Source organism: Schistocerca piceifrons, chromosome 10 (assembly GCF_021461385.2).
Source record: "Schistocerca piceifrons isolate TAMUIC-IGC-003096 chromosome 10, iqSchPice1.1, whole genome shotgun sequence".
NCBI classification, from domain to species: Eukaryota; Metazoa; Arthropoda; class Insecta; order Orthoptera; family Acrididae; genus Schistocerca; species Schistocerca piceifrons.
In genome coordinates, this window is record NC_060147.1 from 32,598,517 (window position 1) to 32,623,964 (window position 25,448).

Below are 25,448 nucleotides of genomic sequence, written 5' to 3' on the forward strand. Positions count from 1 at the left end.
ACGAGTCTCGTTTCAAATAATATCGAGCCTCGGGACGTGTACGGGTGTGGAGGCACCCTCATGAATTCATGTACCATGCACCAGTCGCGGTGGCGGAGCGGTTCTAGGCGCTTCAGTCTGGAACCTCGCGACCGCTATGGTCGCACGTCCGAATCCTGCCTCGGGCATGGACGTGTGTGATGTCCTTAGGTTAGTTAGGGTTAAGTAGTTCCAGGGGACTGATGACCTCAGATGTTAAGTCCCATAGTGCTTAGAGCCATTTGAACCATGTACCATACATGTCAGCAGGGGACTGTTCTTGCTGGTGGAAGCTCTGTATTGGTGTGGGGTGTGTGCAGTTGGAGCGATGTGGGACCCCTCACACGTCTAGATACGATTGTGGCAGGTAACACATACGTAAGCATCCTGTCTGATCACTTGCATCCATTCATGTTCATTGTGCATTCCGACAGACATGGACAATTCCAGCAGGACAATGTGACACCCCAGACGTCCATAATTGCTACAGAGGCTCCAGGAACACACTTCTAAGCTTTAACACTTCCGCTGCCCACCAAACTCCCCAGACATGAACATTATTGAGCATATGGGGGATGCGTTGCAAAGTGCTGTTCAGGAGAGATCTCCACAACCTCACACTCTTACGGATTGATTAATAACCTGCAGGATTCATGATGTCAGTCCCCTCCAGCACTACCTCAGACATTAGTCGAGTCCATGCCATGTCGTATTGCTGCATTTCTGCGTGCTTGCGGAGGCCCTACACGATATTAGGCAGGTGTACCCTTTCTTTGGCTCTTCGGTGTATATTCCCCTTTACATATCCACAGAACAAGCAGGTTTTATTAAGAAAAAGGAACTCATTAACTGATTCTCAACATACGACAAATTAAGCGAGAAATTGCGAGAGTTCTGTGCTCTTGTCTTCATCTGCTTCCTTGACTATAGGAAATCTTTTTACTGTGTTGATGGGCAGAAGTTGTGGCAGATGCTTGCAGAGTTCGGTGTACCACCACAGTTGACAGCACTGATTGGAACTCTATACAATACTCACCTCATAGCTGTGAAGACACGTGCTGGCAATCTGATTTCTTCAGTATGTCAAAAGGTGTCAGGGTTATGGTCTATCCCGCCAACCGTACAACATCTATGCAGGACGTGACATGAGGAATGCTCTTGATGGTTGGACTAAAGGCATCTCAATTGGTGCTAGAACTGTTAACAGCTTCCAATTTGCTTATGACACTGTGCTTTTCCCGAGCAGCAAAGGTGAACTTGCTGAGCTCTTCACAAAAGTAAAGGACATCTGTCTATCATATGGATTGGATCTCAATCCCAGCAAGTCAAAACTCACGATAATTGGAGGAGGAATACAGGTTCAACTCACAGGTGAATTAAAGGGACTGGGAGTCATGCTTTCTTTCATCTATCTTGGGTCAACCATCTGTGATGTGGGAAGTTTTGAAGATGACATAAGAAAATGGATCACGCTAGGGCAAGTGGCTATGAAGAAGCTCACCAATATCTGGCAGAACAGAGCAATAAGGAACACCACAAAGGTACGGCTTGTTGAAACACTCATGTTTTCCACCTTTTTTTATGGCTGTGAGATACGGGCCCTTAAAGCCAGAGACAAAATGCGCATTGATGCAGTTGAACATTGGTGCTTGTGCATGAGGCTTGGGCCGAAAGAACAAAAAATGTGTCTATTATTTATCAACTCAGTATCTTCAGGAACCTTTCTTCTCATGTCAGCTGAAACATTCTCCAGTTCTTTGACCATAGAGAAAATAATCACGGAAGGGAGGATCGAGGGCAAGAGACCGGCGGGAAGAGAGGAAGCAGGTGAATAGATAAAATCAATACGATTTCTGGTGTACCTGTTCAGCAGGCTCTAAGAAAAGCTGGTAACCATCCAGAATGGAGACACTCAGTTCATGGCATCATCATGCTCAGCAGAGCATAATGACATGTGATGTGATGGTGATACATACATACATACATACACACACTGATGAGGCAAAACTTTGTGACCAGTGCCCACCAAATTCTAAATTTTTCTTTGTTAATCAGCACGCAGGATAGGCGACAACCCTGCATCACTCCCTCTTCCTTTTCCATTCATGCTTCCCTTTAAAGTCCATCAACCATTATAACTGCAGTTTAGTGTTGCCATACAACAGTAATTTTACTAGGACCATGTAACCAATTTTATAAAGAGTTGAAACTTCCTGGCAGATTAAAACTGTGTTCCCGACCGAGACTCGAACTCGGGACCTTTGCCTTTCGCGGGCAAGTGCTCTACCATCTGAGCTACCCAAGCACGGCTCACGGCCGGTCCTCACAGCTTTACTTCTGCCAGTATCTCGTCTCCTACCTTCCAAACTTTACAGAAGCTCTGCTGCGAACCAGTAAAGAGTTCTTTGACCTATGGAGACTAACAGAGCAGCTATGTGCAGGTTGCTAAATTCCTAATCTGCTCCAACTCCCCGGGTGCTCTTAACTCTCCACAACACTTGTACCCAGCACATCCAGGACACCCTTAAGTTCCTACAAAAACTAGGAAAGGAGGTTGCTCTGACTAACAAAGAGTGGTGCAATCAACTTTTTGCAACCACCTATACTTTGGTGGAGGTGAGAACCCAGGTATCACAGCCTGAAGCCATTCACCCTGGTGGACCGTCGTTTACAAATAAAAGCAAAAAACAATTTAGCCTGTTCCTCTAGAGCATTAAATTTATACCCAATTTTTGACTGCCGTGGTAGCGTAACAGAGAATGAAAAACTGAAGGTGGTGGGCACAAATGCTGTGAAATTCTTATAACTTTTTCATTTTATTGTTCTTCAGTCATTGGTTTCAAATGTAATGTTTTTAAATTTTCTAATTCTTTGTTAACTTTCGTATTTGTTCTCATTTCTCCATTGGATTTAAAATCATCGGTGGATTTTCAGTTGTGTTAAAAACGGACGAGGAAATCTGAAAATTAACAAATAGTAGTGCAGAAAGGTTTATTTTATCATACATTCTCTCTTCACCAGTCTCACTAATTAGAGTGAGGTCATCTTTCAGAGCAATAACACTCTCCATCACGAGTTGAATCGTTTCCTCTGCGATTTGATTGCCCATCGCCGTCGCGTTTGCATTTATAAAACGGTAGGCTTTTCAGAAAGAAGAGATATCTGCATGTAAAGAGACAATGCATTGCTTAAGGCATTCGTGAAAGTTGTCCTCATTTTTCATCAATTACCTCATTTCTTTCGTCGTGACATTTGCTGGTTGATGAATTTGCGTTGCCGTACATTTTAAATGCAGCACACTCACAAAACAAGTGCAAGAGGGAAACGCAAAAGATAAACAAAAAATAACTGATTTGTGACTGGTAAGTGCAAATCCACGAAAGATTTTGTCCCAAGGGAGAGATGAGACAAATAAGAAAGTTAATACAATGGTTAAAATGACTTGGCAAACGATTAGAAAATTTAAAAACATCATCGGTGCACTTGAAGCAAATGACTTAAGAAAAATATTTTTTTCTTTTTTTTAAAGAAAGATGTATAGAAGCATGACATGATTCGAACCAGGCATCTTAAGTTTTCCTCTCTGTTATGCTATCCATCACACTACCACGGCAGTCGAAAACCGACTGTAAATTTAATGCTCTAGAGGAAAAGGCTAAATTGTTTTTCGGCTTTTACTCGTAATCGAGGGCCCACCAGGGTGATACCTGAGTTCTTAACCTACACCACCATATAGGTGGTTGCAAAAAGTCGATTGCACCACTGGATACCTCTCCTTGTAAGTATCAGAGCGCGTGGGCATTCAGGGAAACAAATTGCCAAATGCAGCAGCCAAGTAGGTATGTAGTGATGATCAAATGGTTCAGAGTGTCATCTGTCTTCATGCTATCAACTCGCTGTTCAGGTACAGTCTTGCATAAAACCGAATAAGAACAGCCAAAAGTGATGAGCAGTAAGCTGCAGCTAATAAAGTCTAGAACACAACTGTGGCATACCTCTTTCCAGCCAAACAGGTGGGATGAGGTCCTTCCTCGGTGCTTGTTGCGTACAAATCACAGAATGGTGCCACATTTTAGTTGCATATATTTCTGGCTTATCCATTATAACAGTCCTATTATAAAATGAAATATAGCTACCAAGTTCTTCATGACATTTTGACTTTCTTTATAAGTATATTGGCAACGGCCTTGCCGCAGTGGATTCACCGATTCCCGTGCGATCACCAGCCTGGATGGGTCACCATCCAGGCCGTCATACGCTGCTGCCATTTTTCGGGGTGCACTCAGCCTCGTGATGCCAATTGAGTAGCTACTCGACTGAACAGTAGCGACTTCGGTCAAGAATACCATCATAACGACCGGGAGAGCGGTGTGCTGACCCCACGCCCCTCCTATCCGCATCCTCCTCTGAGGATGACACGGCGGTCGGATGGTCCCGGTAGGCCGCTTGTGGCCTGAAGACGGAGTGCTTTATAAGTATATTACAAGGTCCAGTCACATTAAAGTAAACACCGGCCATGTTCAAAGTCAACATGCAAGAACCACTCAAAGATGGCAGCTGGAAGCACGAGCAATAGATAATATATAAAATGCATCAAGGGACATGGAAAACAGTGCATGATTGTTAGACTGTGGAAACGGAGCAGTTTATCTGATGCCCAAAACGGCATGATCATTGGCTTTCGGGCCAAGAGTAGAAGCTTTTCTGAAATGGCTAAATTTGTAAGCTGTTTGTGTGCCGCCATGGTTAAAGTATAGCATACATGGCGAAATGGCATTGTCCAAAACCTGCACCGAGGCAACTGTAGTGCACCAGGTACCATAGATGACAGAGGTGAACACTGGCTGTGGAGACCTGTATGGTTAAGTAAATGTGTAGCTATTGAGCAACTGATCATCCAGATGAACCAAGGGGCTACCAGTGGTGTCTCTTCAATGACGGTTTATCGAATATTGCTGTGTGTGGTTCTCTGCAGCAGACACCTGCTTCACGCACCTGTGCTGACTACTTTTCTTCAGCGATAAAGGCTGGAATTTACACTACAATACCCCTATTGGACACCACTAGAGTAGCCTTTTCAAATGAATCACGTATTATGCTCCATCAGACAGTAACCAAACACCTCACAATAAATGTCATAAGTGTCCAGGCCAGAGGAGGAAGTGTTATAGCCTGGGGCATGTTCTGTGGCATTCATTGTGTGATCTCGCCATTCTGGATGGCACATTGGATAACAACAAGTATGCATCGATCCTTGGGAACCACATCCTATTGTGCATGCGGTTCCTCAGCAGAATGGCATCTTCCAGTACGACAACACAGCATGTCACACAGCTCGCACTGTATACACACTGTTCGAAGAACACCGGGATGAGTTTACTATACTACCCTGGCCGCCAAACTTCTCGGATATAAAGCCAATCAAGGATCTGTGGAACCATCTCGATCAGGCTGTTTCCACCGTGGATACTCAACTGAGAAATCTAGCACAGCTGGACATGGCACTGGAGTCGGTATGGCTCCCCATCTGTTGGTGCCTTCCAGAACCTCGCTGACCTTCTTCCTGCATGTCTCGCAGCAGTCTGTGCTGTGAAAGAAGGTATTTCCAGCTTTTGACAGATGCTCACATAAATGTGTATGGCCAGTGTAGTTAAAACAACTGTAGTATATAGCTGAACCATATGTAACTTGAATTTTTTTTCCATTGTCATGGGGTTGTGAATTCTGATCTATACTTTGCTCCAAATGAAACTTTTGTAACTGGGAACATCTTTATTATTCTCAGCCATAATGGCTATGTTTGTGAACTGTGACTGTGTGGGATAGTTATTAATTTCAAGTTTCTGCTACCAGTCACATTTTATTTTATGCTTAATCTAACATAATGCAATGCGTTTCGAGCATGTTCTGTTCATCTTCATGCGTTTATACATACATACATACATACATAGAGAAATGTTACTTTTGAGTAACATTTCTGTATGTATGTATGTATAAATTTTTAAGTAACATTTCTCTATGTATGTATGTATAAATGCCTGAAGATGAACAGAACGTGTTCGAAACGCATTGCATTATGTTAGATTAAACACAAAATAAAAAATGACTGGTAACAGAAACTCGAAATAAATAATGGGAACATCTTTGTGTGATGGAACATACAGGTAGCATTCTAACTACAAAATTGCCTACACAAAACATTTAAACTGACTTCCATTACGTCAATGAAACCAGAAACTACATTAATCTTTACAAACATACTGACTGACTCATAACTGCACTGAACTAAGAATGGAACGAAACTGCCTCACATATTGACTCATGTGGTCACTGTCGTGCCATATTAAATAGCTTTGCAACAATTACATGTATTATTTTACATTATTGCGAACTGTATGTTAGTTTACAACTAAAGTTAATGTTTTGTAGAGAGGTACAAACATCGTGAACTACTGTACATTGTAGGAACTCTTCTGTCATAATCGCAATTTAGAATATGTTGTGACATGTATGTGAGAATGGGTCATATATCATTCATCAACAATGTATTCATTTATAGTATTAATTGCAGAATAATGGTCTCGAATACTGTACTACTGACATAATTTCGGTGTTTGTTTCTGATATACGAGGGTCGTCCACAAAGTAAGTTCCGTTTGGCTATATAAAACAAACGTGTACAGACACAAAAAATATTTATTGTACAAAAATCTACAACTGTTAAACTACTTTTCTACATAGCTTCCGAAATTTTGTATGCACTTGTCATAGCGTGGCACAAGTTTTTGTATGCCTTTTTCATTTGTACACCTTCTTCATAGAAGGTTATCACCTGTGTATTCAACCATGTGGTAACATATTCTTTCAGCTCGTCATCATCGTAGAAGTGTTGACCACCAAGGACAGATTTTAGGTGTAAGAACAGACGAAAGTCGCTATGAGCGAGGTCCGGGCTGTACGGAGGATGATCAAACGCGTCCCAGTGAAATTCTCGTAAGAGTTGTTTGGTCGCATTCGCAGTGTGAGGTCGGGCATTATCGTTTTTCAGTAACAATTTAATGAATTAGTGATCGTGAGATTTGTGGAACCTCCATAGCAAGGGCACTAAGTGTGAACTTACAGTTGTGCTTAATCTTCTCTTCAATTGTGTGAACCAGTTCATCAGTAACTACAGACGGGTGTCCACTTTGTTCTTCATCGTGCACTCGATCACATCCTTCATTGAACAGTCTGACCCATCTTCTAATCATTGAATCACTCATAGCATTTTGTCCATAAACCTCGCAGATTATCTGATGAATTTCCTTTGGTTTAACTTTCTTTGCATTTGGAAAACGAATCACACATCTGATTTCACATGTGGCGACATTTTCAGTTACAGCTCACATTATAAAGAAGCACTACAAAGCACACGTCGGCAGCAGCGATCTGAAAATGTCTTCTTCTTGAGTCAGAGTATCTGCTGCGCATGCTCTGAACTGCGATCGTAGCGCTGCTGCGGACAGAAATAGAAACAGAACTTACTTTGTGGACGACCCTCCTATGTTCTATTGCACTATAAATCTTTTGGTGTGACAAAACATTAAGCTCTGATTCTAGAACTGTCGATATGACAGTAATACAAGGACGTTTTATGGACTGCAAATATGCAAAATAGAAATTGAACAAGACATTGAATGTTATGTAAACATGAAACAGTCCTTGTGGAAATGAAATTCCAAAGAGACAAAATAGTAGTTACTCAGAATGTGCAAGAAAAAAATGCAACTATGGCATTGGAAGTGTATTGCATGTAATGAATGACAAACAAAGAATCTGAATCTCAAACATCAGTAGTCCTAATGTTGGTTGTTTCAGCAAGTGCAAGCTGTCCCACTCTGCCATATTGCAACACGGTTCTGTGTTATCAGCCAGCCACTTATCTCTGTGCACTAACTGTAGTCTTTATCTTGGGCTATCTATGTTTTACTAGAGCTTTTGACCAAATCTGTGGTATTGTAGAGGAGAAAAAGGATAGTTGCTACTCACCATATAGCGGAGATGATGAGTCGCAGATAGGCACAACAAAAAGACTGTCACAAAATAAGCTCTCGTCCAACAAGGCCTTTGTCAGAAATAGACGACAGGCATACACACACACTCAAGCAAATGCAACTCACACACACGTGACCACAGTCTCTTACAGCTGATGCCAGACTCGAGTTATTTTGTGACAGACTTTTTGTTGTGACCGTCTGCGACTCAGCATCTCCCCTGGATTTTCCATTGTTTGATTTTGTATTGTAAAGTACATGTGATTGTGTGACTTTGCAGGTGAACGTGTGATGGGAGAGAGTGAGTGCAATTTAAAGTAAAACATTCTTTATCTCTTTCCACTATTTTAGACAATTTAACCTCATTTGTTTTCGATTGTTTTATTAAGGATGTTGATAACTTAGGCATTGAATGACCATGAGTCGAAAACACACCCAAAGTGTTGTTTCATTATAAACGTTCTAGTGTTGTAGTGTCTCCTAAGTATTATAACCATTGGCTTGAGAACTGTATGCTTTGACATAACTAAATTCCATTACACGTGTGCACACAGCTTCCTCGAGAAGGCAGTGAAGAAGGACGGTGTTCGCCTACAGGATGTGCAGACCGTCTTCAGCAGCGTCATCTCCAGTCCTCAAGGCGCACAGTTTGCGCTCAGCTACCTGAAGCAGCACAATGATGAGGTCAAAGCAGTGTGAGTACCTGCAACTTCAATACTGTTGCCTATTTCCATCCATGTAAGATACCACATGTTATGAGGGTAAGTGAGAAATTAGTAAAAGTAAAGTTCCACACTCTGTCCCTATTCGGGCCAATCGGCCCCTCTGCCAATGGCGTCACTGAATGTGGTATGTAGGGGCGTGTAGCCAGCACATCACTGTCCCGGTCATTGTCGGGTTTCTCGACTTTGGAACTACGATATTCGGTCGGATAGTTCCTCAGTTGGCTTCACTAGGCTGAGTACACTCCATTCCAGTCCTCATTGTTGTTGTAGTCTTCAGTTGGAAGACTGGTTTTAATACAGCTCTCCATGCTACTCTATGTTGTACAAGCCTCTTCATCTCCAAATAACTACAGCAACCGATATGCTCCTGACTCTGCTGACTGTATTCATCTCTTGGTTCTTCCTCTACGTTTTTATCCTCCCCCCACTTTCTTCCAGTATGAAATTTGTGATTTCAGAATGTGTACTATCAATGAATCCCTTCTTTTAGTCAAGTAGTGCCACGAATCTCTTTTCACCCCATTTCTCTTCAGTGCCCCCTCATTAATTACCCAGTCTACCCACTTAATCTTCAGAATCCTTCTGTAGCATCACATTTCAAAAGCTTCTATTCTCTTTTTGCCTGAACTGTTTATAGTCCATATGCCACCTCCATACAAGGCTGCACTCCAGATGTGTTACCTATACTCCTGTGCTAGTATAATGACTACCACATCTGCCTAGCAACAAAGGAGACCCAGGTTCGAGTCTCAGGTGTGGCACAAATTTTAATTCATTTCTTCACTTTCCATCACTATCATTGATGAAGCTGAGACTCATATGTCTCAAGGAAAATTCAAATATATCAGATCTACAGATCAATACCAGAGAGGAAAGTTGCTACTCACCATATAGCAGAGATGCTGAGTCGTGATAGGCACAACAAAAAGATTCACCCAGTTGTAGCTTTCAGCCATTTAGGCCTTTGTCAGCAGTAGACATCCACCCACACACACACACACTCACACAAACGCAACTTGCACACACGTCTGCAGTCTTAGAGAACTGAATCTACAATGCAAGCAGCAGCACCAGTGCATGATGGGAATGGCGACTGGGTGGGAGTAACGAGGAGGTTGGGGCAAGGAGGGGGGGGATAGCATGGTGGGAGTGGCGGACAGTGAAGTGTTGCAGTTTAGACAGAGGGCAGGAGAGAAGGTGCGGAGGGGGTATGTGACAGCTGTGTAGTGCTGGAATGGGAACAGGGAGGGGGCTGGATGGGTGAAGGTTGAGGCTAGGAGGGTTACTGGAACGTAGGATGTATTGCAGGGATAGTTCCCACCTGCGCAATTCTGAAAAGCTGGTGTTGGTGGGAAGGATCCATAAGGCACAGGCTATAAAGCAATTATTGAGATGAGGGATATCACATTTGGCAGCGTGTTCAGCAACAGGGTGGTCCACTTGTTTTTTGGCCACAGTTTATCGGTGGCCATTCATGTGAACAGACAGCTTGTTGGTTGTCATGCCTACATAGAATGCAGCACAGTGGTTGCAGCCCAGCTTGTAAATCACATGACTGGTTTCACAGGTAGCCCTGCCTTTGATGGGATAGGTGATGTTAGTGACTGGACTGGAGTAGGTGGTGGTAGGAGGATGTATGGGACAGGTCTCGCATCTAGGTCTCTTACAGGGGTATGAGCCATGAGGTAAGGGATTGGGAGCAGGATGTGTAAGGATGGGCGAGTATATTGTGTAGGTTTGGTGGACGACGGAATATCATGGTACTAGGGGTGGGAAGGATAGTGGGCAGCACATTTCTCATTTGAGGGCATGACGAGAGGTAATCGAAACCCTGGCAGAGAATGTAATTCAGTTGCTCCAGTCCCCGATGGTACTGAGTTACAAGGGGAATGCTCCTCTGTGACCGCACTGTGGGTCTTTTGGAGGTGGTGGGAGACTGGAAAGATAAGGCACGGGCGATTTGTTTTTGTACAAGGATGAGAGGATAATTACGGCCAGTGAAGGCTTCAGTGAGTCCCACAGTATATTTTGAGAGGGACTACTCGTCATAGGAGATGCAAACGTCTACGGGTGGCTAGGCTGTACGGAAGGGACTTCTTGGTATGGAATGGGTGGCAGCTGTCGTAGTGGAGGTATTGCTGGTGGTTAGTAGATTTGATATGGACGGAGGTACTGATGTAGCCATCTCTGAGGTGGAGGTCAATTTTACGAAGGTGGCTTGTTGGGTTGATTAGGACCAGGTGAAGCAAATGGGGGAGAAGTTGTTGAGATTCTGGAGGAATGTGAATATGGTGTCCTCATCTTCAATCCAGATAGCAAAGATGTCATCAATGAATCTGAACCAGGTGGGGGGTTTAGGATTCTGGGTTTTTAAGAAGGATTCCTCTAATGACCCATGAATAGGTATTGTTACATTCCATCCTAGATTTTCCATTGTTAGATCTATAGATCGTTTACGTATGAAGTACAGGCAGGCTTTCCCCATTACATCCAAAGCTGGGGTGCTATTCCAGTACTGGAGAGCCTCGGCAATATTGATGATTTAGCAAGGGAAAAATGTACTGAAGACAGGAACTGAAGTTTGTGTAGGGAGGGCATTGGACTAGGGTCGTCCATGCAGCTGTGTTACCTACACTGCTGCGGTGGTGTAATGGCTACCATACATGCATAGAACGCAAGGAGACCCAGGTACGAGCTGCAGCTGTGGCACAAATTTTAATTCATTTCTTCAGCTTCTATCATTATCCAGACAGATACCTTCAGAAAAGAGTCCCCAACACTTAAATCTACAACCTCTGACAATAAAGTTCGGTGGATGAAGTCAGAATAGTCGACTGGGCAACACTGGCGACTCTCAACGCTGCACCTGCGTGACGGCCGGTGTTGACAACCTGCCTCCACCGTAGTTCAGTTGAGCATCGTGTGTGTTTTGTGTTAGACCTGTTGGACGAAGTGCTTGTTTAGTACGTTGGTTCTGGATTGGGAACAGGATAATGAACGAGCAAAGGATCCATTTAAAGTTTTGTTTTAAGCTTGGCAATACAAATGTGCAGTGCTCATACATGTTTATAGGTATCAAGCACTGTCCATGAAGTGTGTGTACGAGTAGTTCGCTCGTTTTCGAGGAGGCCAGGAAAGTGTTTCTGACAATCCCTGTAGCAGAGGACTGATGACTGCCGTCAGTGACGAAAACATTGAGAAAGTCAGAACGTTAATCACAAAAGACAGTCGATTAAGTGTGCGCGCAATAGTGGATGAACTGCAGATGTACCGTGAATGTGTGTGATAAATCTTTACCCAAGAGCTTCAGAAGACGAGAATGTGTTGTCGTCCTGGCCACATCACTTGACTGACGACCAGGAGCAGACTCGTTCAGAGGCTTCACAGATTTTTTGTGAAAACGGTGGTTGCGACACCCAATTTATTCAACCATGTTGTCACTGGGAATGAAACCTGGTGTCTCCGGTACCCCTGAAATGAAATTGTAAAGCATGAAATGGAGTCCTCCGACATCACCTTGCCAGAAAAAGGTCAGAGCCAAAAAATTACACATCAAAACAATACTCATCACCTTTTCCGATAGTCAAGGCATTACCCACAAGAAATTTCCTCCTGAGGGTCGACGTTGAACGCTGCACAGTTGAAATTTTGACCCGTTTCACGCAACATTTACGCAGGGTACGACTCCAGCACACACCACAAGTTTCCTGGTTTTTTATCCACAACAACGCTCACCCACACACAGCCAATATCGTCAAACAGCTCCTGACAAAAAGTGGGTGGTGCATTTTGAACATTCACCGTACTCGCCGAAACTCAATCCACCAGATGTAAAGTTTACAGGACATGTATTGCAGAGTTCAGTAGTACATACTTGTGGGAGGTGATTATTTCGAAGGACAGGAAGGTAACAGCAGTTCATAGTTCATCTATGTTACAGGACTATTCATCAAACTTTATTGTCAAAGGTTGTATGTATGATGTTAACAAGTTTCTCTTCTTCAGAAAAGCTTTTCTTGCTAGTGACAGTGTACATTTTCTGTACTTTATATCTGGGCCATCACCAGTTAGTTTGTTGCCCAAACAGCCAAACTCATCTGTTACTTTTAGGTCTCGCTTCCTAATCCACTACCCTCAGCAGCACCTGATTTTATTTGGCTACTTTTTTTAAATTTTTGTTCGTGTTCATTTTATGTCCTCCTTTCAAGGCACTGTGCGTTCCGTTCAACTGCAATTCCAAGACTTCCCACCAAGGAAAAGTCCCCAGCTTAACAAGTTGTACACTACTGGCCATTAAAATTCCTACACCGACAAGAAATGCAGATGATAAACGGGTATTCATTGGACAAATATATTATACTAGACCTGACATGTGAATACATTTTCACGCAATTTGGGTGCATAGGTCCTGAGAAATCAGTACCCAGAACAACCACCTCCGGCCTTAATAACGGCCTTGATACGCCTGGGCATTGAGTCAAACAGAGCTTGGATGGCGTGTACAGGTACAGCTGCCCATGCAGCTTCAACATGATACCGCAGTTCATCAAGAGTAGTGACTGGCGTATTGTGACGAGCCAGTTGCTCGGCCACCATTGACCAGACGTTTTCAATTGGAGAGAGATCTGGAGAATGTGCTGGCCAGGGCAGTAGTCGAACATTCTCTGTATACAGAAAGGCCCATACAAGACCTGCAACATGCGATCGTGCATCATCCTGCTGAAATGTAGGGTTTCGCGGGTATCGAATGAAGGGTAGAGCCACGGGCCATAACACATCTGAAATATAACGTCCACTGTACAAAGTGCCGACAACGCGAACAAGAGGTGACCGAGACGTGTAACCAATGGCACCCCATACCATCACGCCGGGTGATACGCCAGTATGGCAATGACAAATACATGCTTCCAATGTGCGTTCACCGCGATGTCGCCAAACACGGATGCGACCATAATGATGCTGTGAACAGAACCTGGATTCATCCGAAAAAATGACGTGTTCCATTCGTGCACCCAGGTTCGCCGTTGAGCACACCATCGCAGGCGCTCCTGTCTGTGATGCAGCATCAAGGGTAACCGCAGCCGTGGTCTCCAAGCTGATAGTCCATGCTGCTGCAAACGCCGTCGAATTGTTCGTGCAGATGGTTGTTGTCTTGCAAACGTCCCCATCTGTTGACTCAGGGATCGAGACGTGACTGCACGATCCGTCACAGCCGTGTGGATAAGATTCCTGTCGTCTCGACTGCTAGTGATACGAGGCCATTGGGATACAGCACGGCGTTCCTTATTACTCTCCTGAACCCACCGATTCCATATTCTGCTAACAGTCATTGGGTCTCGACCAACGCGAGCAGCAATGTCGCGATACGACAAACCGCAATCGCGATAGGCTACAATCCGACCTTTATCAAAGTCGGAAACATGATGGTACTCATTTCTCCTCCTTACACGAGGCATCACATCAACGTTTCACCAGGCAACGCCGGTCAACTGTATGAGAAATCGGTTGCAAACTTTCCTCATGTCAGCACGTTGTAGGTGTCACCACCGGCCCCAACCTTATGTGAATGGTCTGAAAAGCTAATCATTTGCATATCACAGCATCTTCTTCCTGTCGGTTAAATTTCGCGTCTGTAGCACGTCATCTTCGTGGTGTAGCAATTTTAATGGCCAGTAGTGTAATGTTGAGCGCTGGCGAACGACCATGGCGTTGTCGTTAAGTAGTCAAGGTGTTGGACATAAAGCGGACGAGGTGGGTTCGAAACTCCTTCGTGTTGGTTATATTTATTTTTATTTTTTTCAAAACATTATGAACTGCTCATTCAATCATTGAAATGTTTATTCTCTCTTTCAGTGCTCTTGGCAGTTGTCATACTATACATTCGTTATAGAATATGAGTCATGTGGTAAGAATACATTACTGTCGCAAGTAAACATGTGGACTAGTGAGAGCAAGGAAGGTCTCACATAGATGTCTCACAGAAATGAAAACAACAAATAAAGGGTGAGAACTATGTTACAAGAAAGGACTTTAAGAGTCAAAACTTCCAAAATGGAATGCAGCTTCAAAAATATTGAAAACGTATGTTTGACAGAGCACAGAGAAACTGTGATTGTGAAACTGTTGCATTCATTTATTGCAGATTATGTGACAAACTATTACGTTTTCATCATTTCCTTGGAAGTGATCACATTCACGTTAATGAAACACCTAATTGGCCAAGGAGGCATATCTCACTCACTTACCAGGTGTACAAATTTTGTGTGTCGGTAAGAGATTCTTATCATATAACACACGTACTGTCACTAATGCTGTGTGTGACACACTAGACATGTTTTCTGGTGAAGGATTCGGTTGACTTGTTGCCTTGTCATCAAACATTGCGATTCCCATTTGAAAGCCAGTTCCTTTCAGCTGTTAATAGAGTAGTTGTGTAACATCAACTGCCTTTATAGGACCCTTCCTTACACCTCACTGTTGAAAATGTATGCTACACCACAACGCAGGCACAGATTTGAATACAGCAAGCAGCGTAAAAAAAAAAGTTTGTTTTCAGAGCGATGGAGGTTTGAATGCGACTTGCCCACTTGGCAGTCCAACACTGTGGCCACTTAACCATGACACCAGTGCTCTCTCAGATTCCTCTTTATTGCACTTCCCATCCTTAGACTGTTCGCACTTTCTATTTTGCTTTTTTTTTCACAGTTCAGTACAAAAAAATGGTTCAAATTGCTCTGAGCACTATGGGACTTAACATCTGTGGTCATCAGTCCCCTAGAACTTAGAACTACTTAAACCTAACTAACCTAAGGACATCACACACATCCATGCCCGAGGCAGGATTCGAACCTGCGACCGTAGCAGTCGCGAGTTCAGTACACCTTCCTGTTTTCACATTTGATCTGAGTTCATCTTTTGGCGGGCTCTCCACTGGATTCTCTTAGCACTAAATCTGAGGGGGGGGGGGGGGGGGGTGCAAAGGGGAGTTTCCCTTGTAAGCGTATTATTCACTGCTGTTATGTGACAGGGTAAATTTGTCCGCTAATTTGTGCTGAAACTCTTCATTTGTGGATACTATCTGATTCAGTGGTATTGTACAATGTTTACAGTAATCTCATACATTTGGGTAACACATACATAAATGCTAATCGACTTGCACATGTATAAAACGGTTGGGCCATGAATGCTGTTATGCACAAATATTTATTTTATTGATGACAGTGTATCTCCTACCAGTCTGGGCATAATACACAGCAGTGTTTGTGTTATTGATCTGAAGACGGCTAGCTGTTTTAGCCAAAACTAGCTATCAACATTTATAAACAGCTTTGCGATTTTGGCTAATAAAAGATTATTTGTATAAGTCTATAACTTCAATAAGTAAAATATGACGTATTTCTGTAGCCAGTGCAACGCTCAAATGTTATTGATTCCTACATAAAGATGTCTTTAAAAAAATATTAAAGGTTGTGAATGTTTACGTTTTCAAGGATTGCTTATGCCGCTTTACAGTTACTTCTAGATACTTCTGTAGTACAAATTTTCACTGGACTTGAATGTGATCCTTCATCAATCTTGGTTGTGGTAACTGGTCTGTAGCATAGCCTAGGTCTAGGTTAGGTTGTGGGTTGAAGAAGCAAATCGAATGCGAATGCCAACTCATTATATTTAAATACACTTTGCCATCCTTAAAATTTTTCGTTGTAAAAACTAAAACTACAATGAAAAATCAGAAAACTTATATTACATAAGGGGTATGATATTCCGACGAGTATTTTGATGTATATGATGTACATATATCCAGTGCTTTTTTTATTAAAAAAAAGTTTGAGGGTACTCTGACATTGGATAGAATGCAGTGAAAATTTCTTATAACTAAAGCATGGGGTACCACCTGTGTGCTTTTAGCCATGACGTCATCAACAATGTGAACTGGCTGCCAGCGATTCAGCTGTCGAGAACCGTTGCTGCAACTTCGAAATGCTTGAAACAGTCAATGACATCGCTTTTCCCACCAAAAACTGCACTAGTATCGTTCGTATTGCAATTACCAACACGAAAAAATGAAATATAAAATTTATGTCTGTGAAATAAATCTTTGGCACTCTTCCAAGTTCTCATAATCGTAAAAAAATTACTTTGTCGACGAAAAAGTTTAGGGGTACGCAACCCCCAGCGTTTCCCCAGAAAAACAGCACTGCATATATCTTACATAAACTATGAGAAATGTGTTATGTAAAGGATTTCTGTCTTTCCTGATCTGAAACTACTAAACTGACTGAACTGGAATATGTGTAGACAAAATATCAATCTGTATATCTGTATCTCATTCAGTTGTTTTAAATGGTATTGAACAATGATTAATGTGTGTGGCAGTAAGGAAGAAATTGAAAGTATAGACCAACAAAATAAAAGCAAAGTGTATCAAATATGCAAGTAAACACAGGTCTCACATAATTCATTGCCAACTCATATTTGGATCTAGTTTTCCATTATGTAGCTGTCGTAACATGCCAACTATGTACTCAACACCCAGAGTCAGTGTATTTGTTTCTTTTCTAATTTCATATGATCAAGATTTAGATTTCCCTAAATTGCTTAAGGCAAATGCTGAGATTCTTTCCCTAATCTGAGCTTGTACTCTGTCTTTATTGACATCATTAACAATGGGGCATGAAACACTATTCTTTCATCCTTTCTCTTATGATGTAAACTCTTTCCTGAGCTAACTCTGGTTTGAAAGCCTGTGCTGACAGTTTTCTCAGATCCGCAATCAATGCTTTCAGAAAGTGCATCAGCCAGTGTTAGCACTGCATAACTGCTATTGTTCTTACACATCTGCCTGCATTATTTGGTATTAATTTTGTTTCAGATTGGAAGAAATCGAGAAGACATCAAGTGTGGTGAACAGCATGGCCCAGTGGCTGCCAGCAAATCAGAGAGCAGAGGTGAGAAATATTCTGTATAAGCATGCTGCTGTGGCTCACAATTCCATTTATTTGTAACAGATCTGATATTCACCGAATACGATTTTCACTTTATTTCCTGTGGAGAATAATGAGCACAAATTCCAACAGAAAGGCAACTATGCAAACTAGACATATTGCCCTACGGCAGGACTTACCAGACTGTGTGTGTTCTCCTGAACACTGGTGTTCCATAGGGAATGAATAAGTGCTCCACAAAAAACTATTAACAACAAGGCCCTCTTTTGTGTGTTTGACTGTATTAATTCTCCTTCTTCTTTTTTATGTTATCCATGTTAAGACTTTAAGTTCACGTAATCACTGAATAAAATAATTTTTTCTCATTGTTTTTGTTATTAACATTCAACATAAAGAAGGTGCCAGGGTGCTCAAAGTGTTCCATTAGAGGAAAAGTTTGCGAATCGCTGCCCTACAGGAACACAGGGACCATGTAGTGAACAAAATGATATTATTATATTTCAGTTGGTGAGACCTGAAACCGAGAAATTAAAAAAAATTTCCTTTAAACTATATGTTCTCACAAAATTTATAACTGTGTGCATTAGGATCCACACAAAAATTTCATTTCTCATGCTCAGGCCCCAACTTCCCACTCTTTGCTGCTGCCTATTTAACAGAAAACTTGTCACTTAAGTCTGCTGTCAGATACAAGTGGGCTATACAAGTGTAGAAAGGAGAGAGAGTTCTCAAGTACAACCAAGGACTTGCGTCATTGGCTGTGAATTTATTTGAATGTTTAATCCCTACCCAGAAAATGTGTAACAATTACATTGTCACACACACACACACACACACACACACACACACACACACAGTCAACATACTAGCAAGTCTCTGGTGCACATGAGTGCATGCATGCTCCCCACCTCAGCACACACAGATATGCTCAAAATGGAGTCTCTGAGAATTGCCATGATCAAAAGAACACTCAAATAGCTCACTATTTACCTCTTGGACATGATAGTGATGCTGCTCTGTGCCCAGTTTTGTTTAACAGACCACATATGTTTACTCATGTCAGAGGTGTAATAAACAAGAATACTATCAGTTTGTTGGCTTTGGATGAACTTTGTACGTTGCTCATCTGAAGTGTGGACTGTAACATAAAATTTTTCCAGACATCTGTCTTCCTCTAATGGAGCACATTTGCAGTTGTATACAATGCGTCACTTAAGTTTCATCTTACTCTTTTCACAATCTACCAAAACTTTGTAAAATGCCATCTGATAACAACAGTCAGTCACACGAAGTCACGACAAACCTCACACTCCTGCACGCTTCAGTAAGAGAGCACGAGTCGACGAGTGCGAATTGACCTCCGTACCATTGTTCTCAGGCTCTTCATACTTGCAGAACGACAGTGGGAAGGAAGGAAGCCGATATAGTACTGATGTAACAGTGGCACCTTCATTTCTAGAATATGCAATCTACACCATTATACTGGTACTCGTTCTGTTTCTGATCTCCAGTCCATGGGACACTGAGACACTGCCCCACATTCTGGACCGCAGAGATCTCCAGATAAGACACCATGCAACTGTTTCTTGTGGAGATACACAAAGGAATATGTTTTGTTCCTCTTTTAGCTCGTGACATAAACATGGAATAAAAGTAGCTGTGATTTCTGCCAGCCTATTTTAACTCCTTATTATCTTATTGTATTATACACTCCTGGAAATTGAAATAAGAACACCATGAATTCATTGTCCCCGGAAGGGGAAACTTTACTGACACATTCCTGGGGTCAGATACATCACATGATCACACTGACAGAACCACAGGCACATAGACACAGGCAACAGAGCATGCACAATGTCGGCACTAGTACACTGTATATCCATCTTTCGCAGCAATGCAGGCTGCTATTCTCCCATGGAGACGATCGTAGAGATGCTGGATGTAGTCCTGTGGAACGGCTTGCCATGCCATTTCCACCTGGCGCCTCAGTTGGACCAGCATTCGTGCTGGACGTGCAGACCGCGTGAGACGACGCTTCATCCAGTCCCAAACATGCTCAATGGGGGACAGATCCGGAGATCTTGCTGGCCAGGGTAGTTGACTTACACCTTCTAGAGCACGTTGGGTGGCACGGGATACATGCGGACGTGCATTGTCCTGTTGGAACAGCAAGTTCCCTTGCCGGTCTAGGAATGGTAGAACGATGGGTTCGATGACGGTTTGGATGTACCGTCTAGGAATGGTAGAACGATGGGTTCGATGACGGTTTGGATGTACCGTGCACTATTCAGTGTCCCCTCGACGACCACCAGTGGTGTACGGCCAGTGTAGGAGATCGCTCCCCACACCATGATGCCAGGTGTTGGCCCTGTGTGCCTCGGTCGTATGCAGTCCTGATTGTGGCGCTCACCTGCACGGCGCCAAACATGCATACGACCATCATTGGCACCAAGGCAGAAGCGACTCTCATCGCTGAAGACGACACGTCTCCATTCGTCCCTCCATTCACGCCTGTCGCGACACCACTGGAGGCGGGCTGCACGATGTTGGGGCGTGAGCGGAAGACGGCCTAACGGTGTGCGGGACCGTAGCCCAGCTTCATGGAGACGGTTGCGAATGGTCCTCGCCGATACCCCAGGAGCAACAGTGTCCCTAATTTGCTGGGAAGTGGCGGTGCGGTCCCTTACGGCACTGCGTAGGATCCTACGGTCTTGGCGTGCATCCGTGCGTCGCTGCGGTCCGGTCCCAGGTCGACGGGCACGTGCACCTTCCGCCGACCACTGGCGACAACATCGATGTACTGTGGAGACCTCACGCCCCACGTGTTGAGCAATTCGGCGGTACGTCCACCCGGCCTCCCGCATGCCCACTATACGCCCTCGCTCAAAGTCCGTCAACTGCACATACGGTTCACGTCCACGCTGTCGCGGCATGCTACCAGTGTTAAAGACTGCGATGGAGCTCCGTATGCCACGGCAAACTGGCTGACACTGACGGCGGCGGTGCACAAATGCTGCGCAGCTAGCGCCATTCGACGGCCAACACCGCGGTTCCTGGTGTGTCCGCTGTGCCGTGCGTGTGATCATTGCTTGTACAGCCCTCTCGCAGTGTCCGGAGCAAGTATGGTGGGTCTGACACACCGGTGTCAATGTGTTCTTTTTTCCATTTCCAGGAGTGTATTTCAGGATGTACTTCTTGCAGATGACAGTTTAAGAATCTTGAGTTTTTACATTCCTTTCCCAATAGATTTACTGCTTAATACCCTCTTCTGATAATAAAAAACCAGTTTGAGCTGAATTGCAGTTCAGTATAATATCGAATACATTAAATCAGAAGAAGAAGAAAATACAGTAATGGACTCAAACATCCCAGAGCAAACAAACAAAGAACACCACGCATCAATTAAACAATCAGAGGAAAATGAAATCTTAAGACAGCCATCAGAACAAGCACAAATAGAACATGAAGTGACACACATGTTAGATATAGAAGAAAAATTTCAGCTAACAATATAGAATACAAAGACACAAATACAGATATTAGACCATTCTTGCATAGACCACCAAATAACCCACAAGTCGAAACAACAATAACAACTATCAACACAATCATACACAACAAAATAAATGAAAATACAACTATGGAAGAGTTACAACTACTGGTTTATATAGGAGCACTCACTACACTAAATATGCACACTAGGCAGAGATCAGGACAAACCAACACACAGAAGAAACCCACCAGCATGGCAACACAGGCTACAGATCAGGATAGAAAAACTGAGAAGAGACATCGGACAGCTAACACAATTTATAAGAAATGAAATATCAGGCAAAAAACGAAAAAGGTTAGGTAAAATCTCACAACAAGAAGCGATAGAGCAGTTATATGAAAAGAAGCAGAAATTACAAGCATTGGCCAAACGACTTAGAAGATACAAAAAAAGTGAAAATAGAAGGAAACTAAACCAAACATTCAACATAAACCAAAAGAAATTTCATCAGACAATAGATAATACACACATTAAAATAGACAACCCACCAAACATAAGTGACATGGAATACTCCTGGGGCAACATATGGTCAAACCAGGTACAACATAAAACAGGCATGCACGGTGGATACAAGCAGAAACAGACACATACAAGATGATACCACAAATGCCTGAAGTGATAATTTTGCAATATGAAGTCACCCGAGCAATTAATTCTACGTACAATTGGAAAGCCCCTGGAAAAGATAAAATAGCGAATTTCTGGCTAAAGAAGTTCACCTCAACACATTCACATCTAACTAAATTATTTAACAGTTACACTGCAGACCCATACACATTCCCTGATACTCTTGCACATGGAATAACTTATCTGAAACGTAAAGATCAAGCAGACACAGCAAACCCAGTAAAACGTCGCCTCATAACATGCCTACCAACAATATACAAAATATTAACTTCAGTCATTACACAGAAATTAATGATGCAGAACAAAATTATAAATGAAGAACAAAAAGGCTGTTGCAAAGGAGCACGAGGATGTAAAGAGCAACTGATAATAGATGCAGAAGTGACATATCAAGCTAAAACTAAACAAAGGTCACTACACTATGCATACATTGATTACTGAAAAGCTTTTGATAGTGTACCCCACTCATGGTTACTACAAATATTGGAAATATACAAAGTAGGTCCTAAATTGATACAGTTCCTAAACATAATAATGAAAAATTGGAAAACCATGCTTAATATCCAAACAAACTCAAATAATATCACATCACAGCCAATAGAGATTAAGTGTGGAATATACCAAGGAGACTCATTAAGTCCTTTCTGGTTCTGCCTTGTTCTGAACCCACTATCCAACATGCTAAATAATACAAATTATGGATACAATATTACTGGAACATACCAATACAAAATCACACATTTGCTATACATGGATGATCTAAAACTGCTGGCAGCAACAAATCAACAACTCAACCAATTACTAAAGATAACAGAAGTATTCAGCAATGGTATAAATATGGCTTTTGAAACAGACAAATGTAAGAAAAATAACATAGTCAGGGGAAAACACACTAAACAAGAAGATTACATATTGGATAACCACAGCGACTGCATAGAAGCGATGGAAAAAACAGATGCCTATAAATATCTAGGATACAGACAAAAAATAGGAATAGATAATACAAATATTAAAGAAGAACTAAATGAAAAATATAGACAAAGACTAACAAAAATACTGAAAACAGAATTGACAGCAAGAAACAAGACAAAAGCTATAAATACCTATGGTATACCAATATTGACCTACTCATTTGTTCCAGTATTTGTTGTACTTGTTGTTTGATGTTTTCTAATTCTGAGTGGGGTATCCTGTTATTTTTTATTATTACATGGATCTGATCAGCTAGTCGCTGTTCTGTTAAAAATTTTAATTCTGGATATCTGGTAATAAATTTTGTGTATACTTGTGATCTGTATCCAGTTGTGTTGGTTCCTAAGTTTGTTGCTTGGTAATAACAGAACATGAGGTGTCGGTTAACTTCATCTGACCATCTCATCCTCTGTCTTTGTTTTCCTTCTAGAGTGGTTGCAGGAAGCATATCCTGCAAAACACCTCTATTTGGATTTAAATCGTTTTCCGTGTGGCTAGCAGTGTCGTTACCATTGTGGACAGGCATAGGGTTCAAGCATCGTCCCCGACCATGACAGCGCTTGTCCGAGGCTTCATTTGTTCTGTACTGAACCAACTAATCACACTAAAATGGTGGTTAGCCCTATTAGTGGTTTGTTCTTTTCGTCGCCTTTTACGACTGGCAGAACATACCGAAGGCCTATTCTTTTCCCGGGCCTCCATGGGGATTATTATTATTATTATTATTATCATTACCATTATCATTATCATTAGTTATGCTTTTTACAAATTGTCTTGGTTCAGGAATCGAAAATTTCTGTTAGGTGCATCACAATACAAATTGTCTGGGTTCAGGAATCGAAAGTTTCTTTTAGGTGCATCACGAGTGGCAGTATTCCTTGTGAAGTTGCACGACATGTAATGTGATATAAACAGGACTCATTTTCTTTGAAAAATGCCTCTTCAGTGAAAAACATACTACAGTGAATATAGGTGCACACCTACGATGTGAAAGTTCATCGGTTCACGTCTCGTCTGGTTTCCTTCAGATTTTTTTTATTCTGCTTCACATTCTCTAAATGATTCTGGTACTTTCTTGTTTATTTAATAGAAGTATGTTCAGCGACATCAGTATGATTTGTTGTGATAAAGTGTTGCCAGATAAATATGCTACCTATAGAGCATATTTTGGAGTTTTGCTATTGTTGTTATTTAGTAGTTGATTACAAAAGAAGATAGAATACATAAAATAGTTATAGTGTGATATCCCTACCCCCCCCCCCCCCCTCCTGAACCCTGAAATCTTGGATGTGGTGATAGACTGATTTGTAGTGTAACCCAAGGCATAGGTTAGTTCAAATGGCTAAATGGTGCAGATTTCCCCAGAATGTAAGACCTGAGCCATGCCCAGTGTGAAGTATCAGATACTAGCAGCAGCTGAGTAGTACGAGAGCAGAAGTAGTGGCTTAAAAAAAGAAGCTGTCTTCCTCTTAACACACATGCATAAAGTAGTGTAGAAGTGATTACCACAATTTCCAATTAGAGAAGATTAATGTTAGCCATTATTTGTTTTTAACACATTTCAAGGAAATATTTGGCTGTAATAGCGTTGCCATCAACTTTGCTGTAATGTGATAGCAATACACGCCAACTACAGTATGGTCAGGCGCTGTAGCTGATGATGCAGGCAGTTGCCATTATATTGCTGAGTGGTCGCCGTTGGTGTCCACCAAGGGCATAGCATATTTGGTATTTTAGAGCTAGTGTGTCTCTGTTCTTGTCTGCAAATGCTTCCCCCTCACTCTCACCTTAACTTCCTACTTCTCTCATCGACAACATTGTAGTCACATCTACAAACATTCACTTGTTTTGATATTTGTTTGTTATTGTGAGTTTACAGCAGTAGAGAAGCAGACAAGAGAGAGAACAGAATGAGTTTAATATTGTGACTTGCACACAAGCAGAGCTACAGGACGTCAAAAGTACTGTGTACAAGGTTCCCAATATGAAACAGGGCAGTTAGGCTGCCATTGGGGATGAGGTCAGAATCATGCATAATTTTGATGTGAGCTCTTTTCATATCTATTTCCATATGCAGGTGAACAAAAAAATATAAATGAAAACTGTATTTTTGCTTCAAACTCCATGTTACCCTTTAGTCTTTCTACCAAAGCTTTGCATACTTCTGCTAGAAAGAGGCTTATAGATTAATAGTGCTCTTTTAAAGAGGTACGTTAAACTTCTGTATTGATACAGAAATAGCTAAAAACTGGAAGATGATCGCTAATCCGGTTTAGCTGTTATATACTCTCTCATATTCGCACCAATTTTAGCAATTCTTGGACAGATACATGCACAAAATATTTGAAATTGTGTTTCAACCTTCTGGTAAAATTGTGGATAAAATGTGTGTACCAAACATCAGCTCATGAGTTAGATTTCCTGAAGTATCCTGCTTGCTTTAAAAAGAACACATTTGGAAAGCCCAGTTTTTCTTGTATCTTGTGTGATGTAAAAGCAATAGATATAACAGAGATGCTGAGTCGCAGATAGGCACAACAAAAAGACTTTCACAATTAAAGCTTTCAGCCATTGG

The 25,448-nt window shown here is 42.1% G+C and overlaps 1 protein-coding gene across 1 annotated transcript in view; it reads left to right on the forward strand.

Moving 5' to 3' along the window:
• Window positions 1-25,448, forward strand: part of LOC124718659 (aminopeptidase N-like) — a 180,877-nt gene that overhangs the window by 150,839 nt on the left and 4,590 nt on the right. The window contains exons 14-15 of the mRNA XM_047244286.1: window positions 8,606-8,746; window positions 17,649-17,724. Of these exons, the coding sequence (XP_047100242.1) occupies window positions 8,606-8,746; window positions 17,649-17,724 (217 nt within the window). The remainder of the gene's footprint in view (window positions 1-8,605; window positions 8,747-17,648; window positions 17,725-25,448) is intronic.